We start from the raw sequence: 17613 nt of genomic DNA, 5'->3' as shown, positions 1-17613 counted from the left end.
GGGGCGACAGCCAATAGTATGGGGCTTCCGGTGAAGACAGATATCCAGGCCAAGCCTCCATCCTCCATTCTCCGTACAATGTTTACAGTCTGACTATCTTCTTTTATCACACCAGTCAAACGTTTCTCCACACAAAACACAGTAATACTTTTTGAAGGTCTTTCAGGTCCAGTCCAACCAAAGCCTGGTCAAACGTGATTGGTCAAACTACAAACATAAAACAGAAGGCTTCCCTGCCCCCAAAATCTCCCCTCACCTGCACTTGGCTTTATAGAGCTTAACATCATGGTGGATCCCATTCAGACTCTTTTTTCCCCACAGGTTCTCACAAACCTGTTTTATTGTTACTTTCTTCATCCTCTCTTTCAAACCAGTAGACTGATGCCAAAATTATTTACTCTGAAAAACCTAGCTACTTTCTGGTTTCTACAGATTTTATCGAGTTTCATAGAAAGTTATTTTGGATTAAAATTGTCTTAAAATTAGATGGAACCTGGTGCAAAGGGTGTATGAGTAACTACTGTGTGCTATTGTATATTGTTGTACATTTATGCGATTCATATATGTTTTGCCAGGGTTGGTTCTATGACCACTATTCCCAGCATGGTAATATTTATCATTGTTTCTAGTTTGAAATACAATGGTCCATTATCTTTCCAACATCCCTACATTCCAAGTCTGAGCCTTTTCCTCAACCTCTGGCCGAAAACTCAATAATCATTGCAGCACAACTTGCTCATGTCCCTTCTACTTGCAGTTACTGTATTCACGCCGTGCAAACTGAGATTCTCTCAAACAACAGACTCACCCGATCTACGACTCCTTGAAACAACATTGTCTGAACCTGTCATTCAGCCACCTACAAGCTTCTTGGTAGTTTAATTCACAGCATGATACCACACTGTATGATGATCCATTCAAAGTTGAAATGAACTTTTAGTGGTCCATGCTGGGAAAAATCATATAACAACACCTGTGAAATTGTCATTGGTTGGTGTAAAGTACCACTCCCGAAACAACAGCTTTTAGTAGCTAGGAAACACTGCTCTTAAAAATGCCCTCGCTATATTCAAATCACAGCTAAAGGTACGTTGGCCTAGTACATAAAAATAAGCAACTGCAAAATGCTGCGTCACCTTCAGCTTTATCTTGAACCAACTACCATAGTGTCGGAAAACTCAAACCTTGTCTATTTTCAGAAGATAAAAGATAAAATGATGGTGTTTAAGGTTTACTGTGATTCCACATGACTACAACCTTACCTTAGTGTCCTACTTGGGCATTCATGTTTCCAAAATCCATTGCCATTGTCAGCATCCTAATCCCAGTTTGTCCCTACTCTGCCAAAGGGGCCACATTTGAAATGAAACATGGGTCAATGAAGATGCTTCCTTGTCTTAACACTGATCAGAGACGATGTGTAGACAAGCTTTGCAAATCAGGTTGGGTCATATTTTTCAAAAGCACACTATGATGGCAACAGCATCACCCGTGTCTTTACAAACTACTTGATTACCTACAGTATGTGACACAACATGCACTACACGGTGACTCACTGCAAGCTAATAAAAGAAAGCTGGTGATTTTTGGTCTGATTTCGTTGTCTGCACATCTTCACCACGATTAAAATAATTATTGAACATGTCTGTGTGTTATTAAGAAAATTGCTTCATGTAGAACTATCTCACCCTGTATTAGGGCCATATTGAAGATTATCTATGGGTGAAATTCCAAGAATAATGTGGTAGTATAACAAGGATAAAAGTTGTAATATTACAAGAATAAAGTCAAAATATTACAAGAATAATGTTATAATTTCATGAGAATAAAGTCATAATATTACAAGAATAAACGTGTAATTTGTTCGAGGTCATTTTGTCTGAGGCTGTTGGTGTAAATCCACAGAGTTATCAAAGTTTTCCCCCGAGACCTGATGCCTATTCTTCTGACATCTGACTCCAACACCTGAAGGAACACTGTACTGTGGGCCTTCATTTATCAAAAGGCGTCACCTTCTCTGCTGCATTCTTTAAAAAAAGGTGTTCCTTGAAATAGACCCCGGCTAAAGCCTTCGATCACCCACCACCTTCGCTGTCTTTGCAGTTAAGCTGCCCCTGCTAGTTCTTAACTCGTCTGTTATTTATAGCATTATTCATAGACTTCTGTTAAAACCGACCAACCACACCACTAAAAAGACTCTGCACTGCCACATGACACGCAGCCATTCTGCAGTAGATCACAATGTTCCTGATAGAGCCGGTGCTTAATGCCTCACAGTCATAGTGAGCAGCTATTTCTCTGATATATGACAGTAGTTCACACAGAGCTGCATCGCCATAGACACAATTTGCTTTTAATAGCCTTTGGGTGATTTATCTGAGGACGAGACAATATCAGCTTGATAGGTTAACGATATAGAGGCGTGTGACGTCAAATCCTATTCTGCTGCCTCCAGGCCACGTTCAAACTGAGATGCAAGATTTTAATTTCACCAAGGCTTATATCTCTGTTCTGCACACATGCACACACCAGGAGAGTCAGGACATCTGAAGACTTTATTGGCAAGGTGGTCGTCTCTTTCTCTGCACGAGAAGAGAAATGCAGATGTCTCACATCACACACATAAAAAAAAAACAACGGAATTTGCTGTTACTTTTGCTGCTACAGTGCTTTGCAAGGATTGTCCTAACCTGGCATCCGTAGTGCAGTGGGTGCAAGTACAGAAGAAATAAGGGGGTGATGAGTGACTTAGCTGTGAGTTTGTTGGAGCCCTCTTAATGATTAACGCAAGTTAAAATACACATTTACCATGACCTTCAGTTATGCTTCAAAATGTTTACCCTTATCAATGCTGCTAAAACCTTTATCTTGATGATGTTCTCCTTTACACTTGACATCTATTGCACTTCTGTCCGTCCTGGGAGAGGGATCCCTCACATGTGGCTCTCTCTGAGGTTTCTACCTTCTTTTTACCCTGTTAAAAGGGTTTTTAGTAGTTTTTCCTTACTCTTGTTGAGGGTTAAGGGCAGAGGATGTCACACCTTGTTAAAGCCCTATGAGACAAATTGTGATTTGTGAATATGGGCTATACAAATAAAATTTGATTGATTGATTGATTGATTTAGTGTATTGATTTAAAACAAGTCATCAATATAAATTACATCGAAATAACTTCGGAAAACATGTCTCCGTCTATGAAAATGCATCATCATGTATTACTTAGTATTTCATGGTCCTGAAAACTGCATAACAACATACAATATCAAACATTGTTAGGACAATGTAACAGCTTCACATTTAAACAAATTCCCAACATGGAGGCGTGTGCTGTGGGCATTTGTTTTTCTTTATTTGATAGTTAACAGTGTGCTCTTAAAAACATGGGGAGAGAAAGACATTGGTCTGATAAACGAGAATGCTTTCAAATGATTAGGCCACCAGGACACCCCAAGGGAGCAGCATATTTCAAATTCAAAGTTCTTGAAACTCGGCAGGTCCAGCTCACCGTTTCGGAGCCTGGCCAGGTCATCGGGGCGGACCTGGAGAGACGGACCTTCTGGCCAAAACCCGGTCTACCTCAGAGACTGTGGCCCCCTGAAACACAACAACCACCACCTGTCGTTTTGTTCTATTGTTACATATGTAATGCTCTGTGCGTTTCTGGAGACATATACGGGGCAAAGTTGTGCTATTACTGAAACACATTGGCATTCAGAAATAAACTACAAAATAAAATATGCCCATTTAAATAATATATTTTTACACAGGTTGTTACTCTGAGTTGTAAAATATATTTATGACTTTGTTATAAATAAATAATTACAAAATTACAAGTTATTTTCAATATTCTTTTTGATTTTTGAATATTCTTGCTGTGGAAGACAGGTTAGGTTTCATTTAAAGCAGCAAATTTGGCAAACTCATTGGAATAATGAAAAATATTTTTGCTGAGAAGAGAAACTGAAGGCAGCTCGGTTTTTGCACTGGTGCAGTTAATGTTGTGGAAAGTGCTGAGTTTGCAAATTAAAATGGGAGCACATTAGACAATTTATGGTTCCTAAAAAAGGATTCAAATACAGATTCTTTCTAGAGAATAAATGTCCAAAGTGATTCCTATTCAGGTAAACTCACATGCAATAAGACCCCACTACAATGAGGAGTGGCGAGCAAGTGGAAAAGTAGAATGGCCTGCTGAAAAAGTCTTATAGACTGAGACACATAAGCATTTTCAGACATGAACCTTAAGAGAATTGGGTCCCGACTTTCTTCGGAGTTCAGCTATACCGATGCTTGTCATTACTTACGCAGAGAAGTCGGCGTACAGCTTTTGGCGTCGTAAGGAGTCCTCGAACGCGCTCATGGACTTCTTCCCATTCTCTGTGAGAACTGGATGGAGACCTGAACAGCCACAGTCAGAAACATTCATAAAATAGGTAGATAAGACAAGTTATTCCTGCAGGCTAATGCACACTAACTTCTTTAATGACAGATTGAAAATGTGCAGCATCATTTTCCTCTAAATATCAAACACCAGAGACATCATATTAAGCTGCTGTAACATTACACTTCCTCCTTGAACAGGCTGTGTAAAAGGGGGCAACTGTCACCTTATTCAAATTGGTTAAATGGAATGAATACTTCTCAACTTGGCGATTAGGGCTCACTAGACGTTTGGATTTTAATATAAAAAGAAGGTGAAGCGCATGGTTTACGATGAATATTAATGGTTCTACCTTTTCAAGAAACTGACCTGTTGTGCCTGGCTCCTTTGTCAGACTGCCACGACGCTGAAGGGTCAGGAGCACGACGGCCGTCATGAAGGTCGTGTGTTTCTGAGCCGGAGTCGTCTTCAGATGTCTCTTCAACCTACAAACAGAAGCAGGAAGTAGTCGCAACCTTCCTTTGTATTGTTGAGATAACTATACCTCACGGACACATCTAGAAACTCCACAATTCATTTATCTATTTCAACTATGAATACTGGCCTCATTTGCAGTTAATAGAGGCTTAATCCATCCATCCATCAATTTTGTGATAACCTTATTTTAGGGTAACATTTTTAGTAAATTTTGTGTTAGGTTCTCTTATAAAAATCAATACATCTTGGACTAACAAGTTTGAGGCCTGGATTGTAAAAGTTTGTCCCAGGGTGACCTAGAGTCTAGCTTTTTGTGAAAGTTGATTATATGCTGTCTTTTCAGGAGTAAAATAAGAATATTGTGTATATATACCCACAATTCTTTCACATTATGCATCACTTGCAAAGTGTAGGCTATATATGCTATTTCTTCTATATATGTTTATTGAGAACAATAAATAAAGTAAAGCTCATCCCCACATAGTAATAGCTCTCTTTTTAAAAGGGTGAAAATGATGTTCCTACCAAACCACTGGATTTCCTTCTGCCAGTTGGAGAGAATGTCACTAAAACAACAAAAAGAGGGGAAAACATTGAATCACAGACTGTAAGTGGTTTACAGCACAACAGCTGACTATAAGTATGTTGAAATAAAACTATCACATGTTTACAGTAAACTGCTGAAATAAAGCAATGTAACTATGCCTTTATATTTCTTAGGCAGTTATGGTAAGTTGTTTTGAGACCTACTTCAGTGACCCAGGTTTATATGAGGATGTCTACCTGCTGATGAAGACCTGACCAAAGGTGAAGAGGAGTTGGTCAACACTGCAGAAACATGGGGTGAGTCCCATCGACTGGCTCCCGGCCACGAAGCCAGCATCTACACGCAGATGAGCAACACAGTGAGCGCACCAGCAGGTCAAACTGCTACAAGACTGGATTCAGAAAATATCCAGACCTTTTCAATCTTCACACTGTTTTCTGTGCGTTATAAATCTACACTCGATAGGGATAAAGTGAAAACATAGACCTGACAGCTTTAGGTAGCTTTACAGATGTTCAATAGTGTCATAAACGCTATAAAGCAATAAAGACCTGAATGTTGGAGGCTACTGCGACGGCTGCCATCGTGTTCTCTCATCTCTGCAAAACACAAAGATCCTATGAACTTGTTTTTCTCCTGATGTGCAGTGTGACTTGTGGTATCTTCTATACACAGGTTTGTGCCTTTCTAAACTACATCTAATCAATTTAATTTGTCAAGGATGGATTTTTTTTTAAACGAGCAAAAACAAATATTTAAAAACATGTTTTCACCTTTCGTCATTATGGATATCTGAGAGTAGATCGCATGGCATTTAAAATTATACAACACAATAAAGTGTGAAACAGCGAAGGGGTCAGAATACTTCCTGAGGCCACTGCACACTGATTACAAGAGATTAGGCCCTTTTATTGTGGTAAGGAAAAAGGTGCTACTCCTCCTCTCACACAAACAAAACTGTTGAAACTTTGGCAGGAAGTAGAGTTTTCAGCCAGGAGCCATCACATCAAGTGTGGAACTCTGGGTTTTCAGGGCCTTTGATTCAACCTCTACCTGCCAGCTATTTGTGTCTCTGTCATCTTACTGTCCTTGTCCGGGATTGTCATTTGTCTAGTTGGCAAGGAGATGGGCCATGGAACTGTCTCTTGTCTTGATAGTTATCTGGTCTCGTCCTCTGACTCCCGACATCCAATCTCTTATCTGTTTGTATCTTTCTTATCTTATATGGATTAACCTCAGGGGACCATGGGTGAAATATTAACTCGTAATGACATAATGACCCCTGTTTATTGTTTATGTGTTCGGTAGTAATTAACTTTTAACAAGCAATATGAAAGATGTAAACTAAATAACAAAGGCCTTGAAGTTACATTTTAGCGAGGGGCCCCAGAATTGTACGACTACAGGTGTCATGTTAAGGCCGTCATTATTTCTCTTCATACTAGAATATGAAATAAAAGAAACTAATGGCCAAACAGCGAACTTGGAGCCTTTAGCCATTAGCCTCTGATATCTATCAGTGCTCATCATGCACGACACACGTTACACAGAGTCAAAGAAGTATCAAGACAAACAGACAAAAGAGGGAGACTCAGATGTGTTCGTGCCAAGGAGTTACAACACGGAAGAAGGGGAAGAATCAGCCGACATCAATGATGATGAAGTGGAGCAAAACATTCTCCATCCCTGGCTTTATTCAAATGAAGAACACATTTCCTCCTGGACAGTTTTTCATACATGCAAATCATTTTTCGCTGTAACCTTTGTTAGTAGTGTGTAGCCTTTTATTTGATCTGACGTAAGAGGGGTTTCAGTTGTATATGTCTTCGAAGGAATTAATGTGATATGAGTCTCAGTTTGCTTTGCACAGATACATCTGGTAGAGGTTGGCTCCTTTTATACTTTTAGTCCATTTCAGAGCCTGTACTTTGATACGTTTACTTGAGTAAAGAGTTTGAATCAGTACTTACACTTTTACCGGAGTAGTTTTTGACACAAGTATCTGTACTTCTACTTGAGTAAAGAATATGTGGAGTTTTACCACCTCTGTTAGTTATTGACTACAAAGTCATTCAGAGTGATATTGTGACACTGACTCTTAAACCTCTCACCACCACAGGGGAGATATTAGATGAGAGCTCTCCTCTGCCATCTGCTGGCCATTTTATAAAGAAAAGGATGAATCAGGTGTACTCACAGGTCGGGAGGTGCTGGCTGCTTCCACGTCGGTTGGGTTGGGAGCCGCAGGGTCCAGGCTGAGCCGGGCCAGATGCTGGGTGTTTCTCTGCGGGGACTGGGATCTGGAAATGCGTGACAGCGACCTGGCTGTGCCGTGTCTCTCTCGGCCTGTCCTGCCACCTCGTCTCCTTGCAGAGGTTTGAGATTGGTTCCTCTGAGGAGAGGAGGTCCTGGGTCTGCTGGAGCGCATCAAGTTCCTCTTTATCGCTGGTCTCTGGGAACAAGACAGTGGTTGTCTTAAAAAGCCAGAATGTAACACAAATGTTTACGGTTCTGAATATCCTCATTGTCTCTGTATGTATAAAGGCCACAAGTTGAATTCAAGGAACTCTTCAATCCCAGAGAACTGTTGCTAGTTAATGTAGCCACCTCAGGAATGATGCTTATGTATATATCATCTTTACCATGAGTACATTGAGGTGAATGTTGATCTCAGAATCAGCGGAGCACTCAATGATGGTGGTTTTGGTGGAGAACTCCAACCTCGGAGCAATACCCTGAGGGAAAAACAGAAGGGACCAAACATTTGTTCCATAATCGTATTAATCTAAACTTGGATTATGATTACAACTAGATTGATTTGCTGTACAATATGCCGACTCACGTCTAGTACCAACATCGGTAATACCTCTATCATTTCAATCGCCATTGCTGCTCGCTTCATATCTGTCCGACATTTCCTTTGTATAAATACTTGACACATCTCTCCATTTATGTTTTTTGGGTAATTTATCCTCACGCCAGGAGAGGGGATAACACATCTGGTACAGATTGTTAAGCCCCATGAGGCAAACTGTGATTTGTGAATATGACCTGTAAACACACAAATGTGACCAAATCACACATAATTAGTATATATATATAATTTGCTCTCATATGTGACTGTGAAAATTCAGTTAAAGGAAATTCTTAAAAATAAACAAGCAAAAAGTAAATATTTTGTTTCTGATAGCATTACAGTTTTGATGATGTCAGAGATGGTAGCATTTATATGGCGGTAGACAATAAAGAAATGTCAAAATCAATGCACTGAGGATTTTTTCATGTGAAAAGGCTACACGTGCTGAACGTGGAGAACAATACTGTACAATTTGAAAAAGAGCTGGGGCCTACAGGGAAGTAAGGTGCTCGGGTCATGAGAACCTCTCGGTCCACTCCGGAGAAGGAGGGAACCAGTCTGGGCTCTGGGAATAAAAACCGTCGAGCATCTTCCTCAAAGCAGGCGAGAATGTCCCCCGCTGCAAACACAAACGCACAATGGTAACACAACCACTTTAAGACATTCTGGCTGGAATCTGCTTGAGAGATCCCCAAGCCCTGCAGTGAACAAGGAATACCCATGGTTAAAAAAAAGAAGAAATAGTCTCACCGGGAGGGGCCAGCTGCACCAGTTCAACTCTGACCGTCTCATCTGAGAAGAGGATACATCAAGTTGAAAGAAATCGACTGTATCATCACAGAAAGGCAAATCTCAAATGCACAGCTGCATAGGAGGAGGAGCGGGTTCGATCCCAGTCTCCCCGATTCCCAGTCTCCCCCATTCCACATGCTGAAGTGTCCTTTGGCATGATACTGAATCCCTGACAGCTGTGTCAGCAGTGTATGGGTGATGTATGATAGAGACTGTGCTTCACATATATGCACTGTATGACCATATGTGTGAATGGGTGGAGGACAAAACTGCGAAGTGCTTTGAGTGGTAAATATAATAATTATATTTATGATTATTGTCGTGAAAATTGTTAAAAACTCCATCCACTGAGGAAGACCATGCAATTTGAGTTAACATCATCTTATCAAACCTTTGATCTTGTTTCAACAGACTGCGCAACTTCTGCACAGCTACAATAAATACTGTATACGAATGGGAAATGTAAAAATAACCATGAACTAATTGTCTGAAGAAATTGCCCCCCCCCCCCCCCAAAAAAAGAGATGGTTTGCATAATGTAGCATGGAGAAGTAAAATATGATCGGCCAACCAAATTAGTTCAATACGTATTTCAATAATGACTTTAGACAGTAATATATAACTTACACTCAAGCATCACAGCGATGTCTCCGGGGTCCACTGCATGTCTGAAGATCTGGATAATGTTTACACAGCTATATGTAGTCACTCGTTACAGGCATACAACAAAGGATGTGTATATAGAAAATGACTATATAGAGAAACACTCCATCTGAGTCATCAGTGGTTTATTCAATAAAAAAATGCAACAACCCATTTGATGTATAGCGTTTCAGCTGTGTCACAACTTGCCTTCTCGAAGGTCATCTTCTCATGAAACAGCAGAGGGAAGACGGCAGGGAGACACTCAGACTGACGGCACTGGTCCATGAAACACATGCTGATGTAGATGTCATCTTTGGCTGGCAGATGAACCCCAGGACAGGAAACCTGTTTCATTCAAAAGGGTTATCAGCAATTTTCTTCTGGCTGCCAATAAGAATGAAGAAGCTCGATTGACATTACATTGTGCCGCTTTCGCTCCAACACAGAGGCTGATTGAGTCACACCAGCAGATTCGCCTGAATACCTCTTCCAAGGAGGCCATTGGTTTAAGTGGAAGATAGTTAGAAGGATAATGCAAGAACTGCCGGATGGATTACCACAAAATATCACCACATATTTATATAATCTTCAGTCAGTTTACGGTTGGAAAAAAAATCAAATCCTAACTCCACACTTGGAGATGACCATGTCAGACACTGACATTCTGTACTGTAAAAACTAGCTCCATGATTCTGTTACAAGAACAGTGCTGTTTTGTCAACATAAATCAACTGAAGGCTCAAACTTTTCACTTGGGCATCAATCCTCAATCCTGTTCCCACTTTAGTCTTTGTTGCTTATGTACATTTATAAATTACATAATTACTTTACTACACAGACTGTGCTCACAATTTATTTATTTTGTTCCCACAACATACAAACAATATATAATCTTGGAGTTCAGGGGTGTTGGGCCAAATGTAACAAGATATCACAAAGAAAGAAATTAAGATCAAATGAAAGGATTTATTTACTACAGGTGTAAATGTAATTGTTCCCAAACATTACTGATTAGAGCATTTAGAAAATGATCAGACATATAACAGTGCTTACAACAATATTGATCCGGTATTCTGAGTGTGACCCTTCACAATGAGGTCAGCCTGTGTAATGTCATATAGCTGCACTACATAAGACAAGGCTGTGCTGTGGAGCCTGAATGCTAATGTGATGAGTATCGCTCTTTATCATGGATATTTTAACATATAAACAGTATATAGGTTATGTATCGCTCAGCTGGTTGAATAGAGCACCCGCTCGGCAGTGTCTAATGGCGGTGATCTTAGATTATAAAATAAAATCTAAAAAGTTGTACAACTATTCTCTGTATAAGATATACGCCGAATTGTAGTGGGCCTCTTAAAGTATTATGCAAAGTTGCCAGTGCGGCTCTCATAACAGAGTATGTTTGATAATCAAACGGCGAATTAAAAAGTGACGAAGATTACAATGAAGACTGGTGTTAGTGGCGCGGGTGTCTCCCCATAGAGCCACTAAAGTTAGAGCAGGAGCAGTTAAAGAATACATGAGAAATAAAAGACGACTCTTACCGCTCTGAACTTTAATTCAACCACCACTTTCAGAGCTTTTCGAGACATTGGAGCTTCCGGTCTGAGCCACAGCTTCTCTCCCGGTTCGGCGTCTCCTTACCTTGTTACCCTGGTTACTTCAACTTCCGGGTTTAGTGGCTAGAGCAACAACGGCTGTCCTGCCCATTTGTAAATATCTTCTCGCAGTCGCATTGTGTCATATTCATATTGTATATATTTGTGATGGATGAATGATTGAGATGGATGAATAGCAAAAATGGATGGATGGATGGAAGGATTCAATTAATTTATATCCATTAATATATCGCACATAGCATTTCGTAATCATTCATTTTGGATGCATACCTGCCTATATATTTTTAATATAGTCTACATATGCACATATATATATGTATAAGTCTAATTCAATATCCCCTATACTAAAGCACAAACACAGTAAATGAATTTCCACAGCGTAGGACCAATAAAGTTTTATCTTATCATATTTTGTCGGGATATAGAATACTATACGGTCAAAAATTCCAGGAATCATTAAGAGTGAAACCAGAGGTCAAGTGTTTACTTTGTCTTGTATTAAATCTTTTCTTTGAAAAAGTTCCATTTGGCACAGGTGTGGCAGCTCAAAAAATAAAACTTCAGTAAAACGTATGCCCTTGAATGTGATAGCAATACTCTGCCAGAAGTTACAGCAAAACTGAAAATGTCAAAAGTTCATTAACTTGAACAGTGTAATTGACAGTTGGAACAAAATACAATTTTAAATAAATATTTAGTAAAAACCAAAAAAAAGTATTTTGAAATTTTCAAGACACAAATAGAAATCCAACCACTTTCATTTGCCTCTTCTTCTCCGTAGTATTCAACGTTAGAACTCTGATTGCAATTGTCCATTCAGGCAAAGTTTTAGGTTCTTTTCTCAGTTTGCTCTGTTGTGTCAGGGTCCGGCTCTGAGCCTGAATCTTCCTCCTCTTTTTCCTGAACAGTGGTTCCATCCTTGTCCACGGCCACAGCTCCTTTCCTCTGAGGCAGGACGGTGAAAAAGGCCTCCTGCCAGCTGTGCTTCTCCTGATAGGCCAAGATGATCTCAAACACTGCGAGAGGAATGAAACCACACGAAACACACCTGAGACGCAAAGCACGACTCGTCCAACATCCTCAAACAGCCAGCACTAAGACTGGTCAGCTGCTTCACCAGTCCTTCATCTGTTCCAGCACTGCGTGTATGCCGTCTACAATAACAGGCTCACCTTCTAAGTCATTACTGTTACTCGTGGATCTAATGAGTTTTAGGTAGTTCCATGATTTAGTAATATACAATGGCCACAGACTGACTAATGCCAATGTATGATGCAAAAACTATGATGCTAAGATTATACATACATATAAGATTAAAGTTTATTTCAGGTTAAAATGAACACCATTACCCAATGACGACTAAAACTGGTCAGTGACAATTTGTGCAGTTGCTAAAAAACACTCATAAGTCTCATGTTTTGGTCGGATGTATGTACTCACCATGGTTGACTGCCAGAACCTTCCTACTGTTCATCTTGACAAAGCTGCTTAGAGGAAGCTGAGCGTGATCAATCCCCAGCTCTTTCGCCCTCTCAAAGGTTATCCCCTGCAAACGATGCCCAGACAGAAAACCAACCGGGTCAAATCATGAAGCGGTACATGATGAACCAGAGGGGAACATGCCTCCAAAAACTACTCCGCTTCACGCGTTTCTAAAACGAGCGGCACTGAAGTCAGACCAACCTTGTGATGGTTGTGGTCCACCAGGCCTCCGATCACGTAGGCTTTTTTTTGGTCCAGTTCCTCCAGCACATTGGGAGAGTCTGACGTCAGGTACACCAGATCTTCCTTAGCCACAACTTTACTGTAGTGCTCAGTTTTAATGGTAATGTCCTGTACACAGATGCACAAGGAGACACTTAAACACACGATGCAGAGAAATGTCTATCTAAAGACCTTACAGCCTGAAAGAAAAGCCAGACTGCACAGACGGGAAGAAATATGCTTAGTGGTAAGACTAAAATCAAGGTCATTTTTACCTTGGAGGCTAAAACTAATGATTATCTTCAATACCACATTGACACCTACAATTATTATTTTCTTAATTAATCCTTTGGTCAATAAAACATCATATAACATGGCCATCACAGTATCCTAGAGAACAGAGTGACATTATTTCAGTGTTTCGCTTACGTTCAAAATTATTGCCGCCAACAGCTGCTTAAAAAAAACAACATCTGCTTACCTTCCAGTTTACCCATCCTTTGTCCTTTTCATCCATGCCCTGTTTCAGCTGTCCCCCCAGGCTCGTCAGATAAAACTGGAGAAGCGAGAGCTGTGGTTACAGGTCGGACAGGATTGTTTGTGCCCGCTCATTCGTTGGCCAGTCATCACTAACCTGTACTGGATGAACGGCTCGTCTGTTCTCAGCATAGCACCGCTGGATCTGTTTGTGAAGCTTCCGCACATCCTGAGAAGACAAGAACATTAGTGATCAGGGAGACTTGGTGCCTCGGTACATATTATTAGAGTTGCAGTCAGAAAATAACCTCTTTTCCTAAACACTATTCCTTGACCCAGATGGAAAACGTCACAAGTAAAGATGTGAAGGAGTTAGGAAAAAGTCAAACGATGCAGAGAAAATCCAACTACACTTACACTGTTTTTTTATTTAAACAACTTTATTTATAAGATCAAATATACAGTATACTGTAAGCTGACAGTTACAGAATAGTTTACACAGAATGACACATCCTAAGATAAGATTTTCATACACAGGACAATTAACTGTCAGTTACTCACAGGAAGAAACAACAAAACTGATTTTTATTGGGGGAAAAAACAGGCAGCTCAGATGATTGTGTGAGGATTTACATCAGTTCTAGATTGAGTCACGAGAATGAAACAGCCGTTGCTGCCGTAAAGAATTGTGGGAGGACACCTTCTCCCCTTCTTTCATTAAGGGTGGTCCAATGTTTCTAATGCTGCAGGAGATGAGTTAGGAAGCACTGAAGCTCCTATCCTTATCATTTAGAGAATTCAAACAGCTATCATTATGGCGGGCGCTGCTTACCTTGAGCAGCATGAGGCTATCGAAGCTGCAGTCCACCACCAGCCTCAGAGAGCTGGGCGTCATCTCTCTGCGGGGACGCTTTCTGGCACTCTGGGCATCATCCCCGTGTTCCTCCTCCTCACAATTCTGCCTCTGTACGCGACGCTGCTGCTTCCTCTCCTTTCGTCTCTGCCTGCAGCGGAAAACAAGCCAGCTACTGCGATGTGGACCAGGACATGGTATTACTCTGCAGACCCCCACATTGTAGTAAAATGCTCAAAAACCCAAGTTGTTTAACAGCGATTAGTGGAAAAGGCCTCGAATCATTTTAAGTAACTAACTAATTTGAAATATTTACCTTATTTACATAGAGATGGGGTTGGATGATATGACAAAAAATTACGTCAAGATAATCATTTTCATATTAGTCGATATTGATAAACAATATAATATCTGTAATTAAGTTTGAAGACTGATTTTAGCTCCTAAGTGAAGGTTGTGGTTTTAACCTCATCTTTGAGCAGAGAATGACAAACACTGAATAAAAAGTAAAACATTTTACAATTGTGAGGAAGATTAGAACAAAAGTATGAGTTATATATCCTCACTATGCAATAAATTGATATATACTGACCTTTTGTTATATTGTTATTGATGGAAAAAAACAAGACTGCAATTGTTATTGATTGATGTTGAGGTTCCTTAAAGATTCAGTGTGTAGAACTTAGTGACATCTAGTGGTGAAGTTGCATGTTTCAGCTGTATACCCCTCCTCACCTTCCAAACATGACAGAGAACCCTTGGTAGCCTTCAGTTGTCATAAAAACTCAAAAGGTGTTTAGTTTGTCCAGTCTGGGCTACTGTAAAAAAAATAAAAATGGCGGTCTCTGTGGAGAGGACCCTCTCCTGATGTAAATATAAAGTATTTGAACTTAAAGTGCCCATTCTAGGGTAAAGAAAACAATAATTCCTACAATTTAGATGATTACCCACTAGTAAAACATCACTAGGATTACTTTATATCCACTTTTGGCCAATAAATCCCTTTTACCCAAATCTTACACACTGGACCTTTAAAACGGTTTTATTTAGGTTTTTCACAACTGGGCAGCCTTGTGCACACGTCCGATTTGATATATATATATATATATATATATATATATATATATATATATATATATATATATATAAATAAAAGGGGGGTGTTTAAGCGCAAGTAAACAATAGAAATAAAACCATTGTCATGTTTTGTCATGAAACAATCTTGTTTACATGCCACTGCGAGCAAAGACGAGGTTAAACCGACACACAGTTGGACGGAGCTCGGCGCGGCTGTGAGGAGAACATGTGTTTTATTAGCAGAGCAGCTGCTGACACCTGTGTGGCCTCACTCACTTCCGCAGCTCCCGGTCCCCTTCCCACTTCTGCTGCTTCAGAAGCTTCTTCCTCTGCCGTTTGGACAGCGCCTGGTTCTCCGCCGCAGCGTCGTCGTCTCCATTCTCGCCGTGCTGCTGGGCTGAAGCCTCCCTCTTCTCGCCGTCATCGGCCATGAGCACCGAGCAGAGCTGAAAGCTGCCTGCCTCCCTGTGACGCCTTCCCGTCAGCGAGCTGCTGCTCCTGCTGTTAGCTTGTTAGCTGCTGTTAGCTGCCCTTTGCACAGAGCCAAGCGGCTGCATTTAACGACGAGCCGCAGTTTCCCACCGCTTCACTGCAGAGACTGATCCGTGTAAAGCGTCTCCATCCCCCGCACAGCCAACTACACGAGTCCCCCCCGACACACACCAGGAAAACAACGTAAACACGCTACACAGCAGCAGATCCACATGCATCTACTGTGATGGTGGCGCGTGTGTGACGTCATTTAACCGCGTCAGCTGCATTCAAATGCAACCAGAAATACTGCGGACCTTTTAATAAAACACCATAGACTGTACATAAGGCTTAAAACACTACATATTAAAACTGTATGTAACTTTATAACATAAGTTCAACGTAAAGTGTCACATTTAAGCAAGTTTTCTTTTTATTATTATTATTATTACATTGTGTGAATAAATCAAAGAACTTGAGAAGGATTTAATTAATTAAAGTTAAACTTATAAATAAAGATATATGTTAGACACACGGTTTATTCAATCTTTAATCATTTGATTAATACAAATAATGTGTGTGTGTGTGTGTGTGTGTGTGTGTGTGTGTGTGTGTGTGTGTGTGTGTGTTACTGATCGGGTTGTAATGGAATGCGTTTCAGACAAACATGGGTTTAAATGCCTGTGTGTACAGTTACAGCTCTGCAACACGATCCTGCTGCATCTCCATCCCCTGCTAACCCACTTACTGTACCAGCCTTGGACACTGACTGCTCACAACGCTCACATTCCTCCATCAGCAGTGCTAAGCCAGCTTTCAGCCATGCAAACAGGCCAGTGAGTTCTGCAGTTCCAGACCAGATCAGTCATTTCTTCTTCTCATTTATTCAATTCAAGGAATTTTCTTTCTTCCTGAGGGAGATTTTTAGGTCAATATCAAATCTCATGTCTGTATGTTAGGTACAGAGCGCCTAGCTTAGCATGGCGAGACTGGAAACTGATACACATTCACTCCAGTTTAAAAATGCACATGCCTATGCCTCTAAAGCTAAGACAAATGATTTTAGGCTAGTAACATGCTGGATCTACTTCTTGTGTCCATCCACCAAGCAACGCTGCCTTGTTGGAATAAGACAGTTTGAGTTTAGGTGGTTTTCTCACCAGATGGTACCCAACCTGGCAACCTGTGACAACAAGACCGTAAAGCTGCACACTTCAGCTATGTTTCAATCGAGGAACCACCTGTTGTAGTCTTTGTTTCTCTTGGATTGAGGGACATATTTGAAAGAGTCTTCAAAATGGGACAGTCTAGTCGCACCCCACGGTTTTCAAATGCAGCCTCCGAAGAATGCAGCCCCATATTGTCTGTTTGTGTTGTTCACAGAGCTTTAGAGATATCGGGAGGTGTATTTTGGAGCTTTTGGACATATCCAACACAATTTGTCCAGTTATAAATTCAGGTTCATAAAGATCGCACCAACACCTGGAAGAAATAGTTCCTGATGCTGTGTAAGGTCATGTGTGTCTTAAAGCGACACCTGATCCAGACAATCAAGGGTTGAGGTTATCAGCAGTAGTTCAAATCTCCATTATCTTCTATGGTTTTAAAAGAAAAGTTCAACATTTCCAGCAGGTAACTCAGCCTAAATCCCCAAATAAGTTATTTTTGTATGAGTAAAAAAATGGTAATTGCTCTGTATATAGAATT

At 40.5% G+C, this 17613-nt stretch overlaps 2 protein-coding genes across 2 annotated transcripts; both read right to left on the bottom strand.

The window, feature by feature from the left end:
* Positions 1 to 3125: 3125 nt before the first annotated feature.
* Positions 3126 to 11437, bottom strand: spata6l (spermatogenesis associated 6-like). Its single transcript, XM_034569346.1, has 12 exons — positions 11250 to 11437; positions 9907 to 10044; positions 9682 to 9730; positions 9013 to 9054; positions 8757 to 8881; positions 8048 to 8140; positions 7603 to 7857; positions 5642 to 5741; positions 5384 to 5424; positions 4751 to 4866; positions 4305 to 4398; positions 3126 to 3594 (listed from the first exon to the last, which is right to left on the bottom strand). Exons 1-12 carry the CDS (start codon positions 11295 to 11297, stop codon positions 3526 to 3528), a joined length of 1170 nt encoding a protein of 389 aa, XP_034425237.1. The 5' UTR covers positions 11298 to 11437; the 3' UTR covers positions 3126 to 3525.
* Positions 11438 to 11999: 562 nt separating this feature from the next.
* Positions 12000 to 16193, bottom strand: trmt10a (tRNA methyltransferase 10A). Its single transcript, XM_034615183.1, has 7 exons — positions 15712 to 16193; positions 14338 to 14509; positions 13663 to 13734; positions 13510 to 13584; positions 13008 to 13157; positions 12765 to 12870; positions 12000 to 12340 (listed from the first exon to the last, which is right to left on the bottom strand). The coding sequence occupies exons 1-7, from the start codon at positions 15864 to 15866 to the stop codon at positions 12153 to 12155; spliced, it is 918 nt and encodes a 305-aa protein (XP_034471074.1). The 5' UTR covers positions 15867 to 16193; the 3' UTR covers positions 12000 to 12152.
* Between the last annotated feature and the right edge of the window lie 1420 nt (positions 16194 to 17613).

This window comes from Hippoglossus hippoglossus, chromosome 18, assembly GCF_009819705.1.
Source record: "Hippoglossus hippoglossus isolate fHipHip1 chromosome 18, fHipHip1.pri, whole genome shotgun sequence".
In the NCBI taxonomy this organism is placed as follows: domain Eukaryota; kingdom Metazoa; phylum Chordata; class Actinopteri; order Pleuronectiformes; family Pleuronectidae; genus Hippoglossus; species Hippoglossus hippoglossus.
The sequence above is the reverse complement of the archived record's forward strand: the minus strand, read 5'-3'. Positions and strand labels throughout refer to the sequence as shown.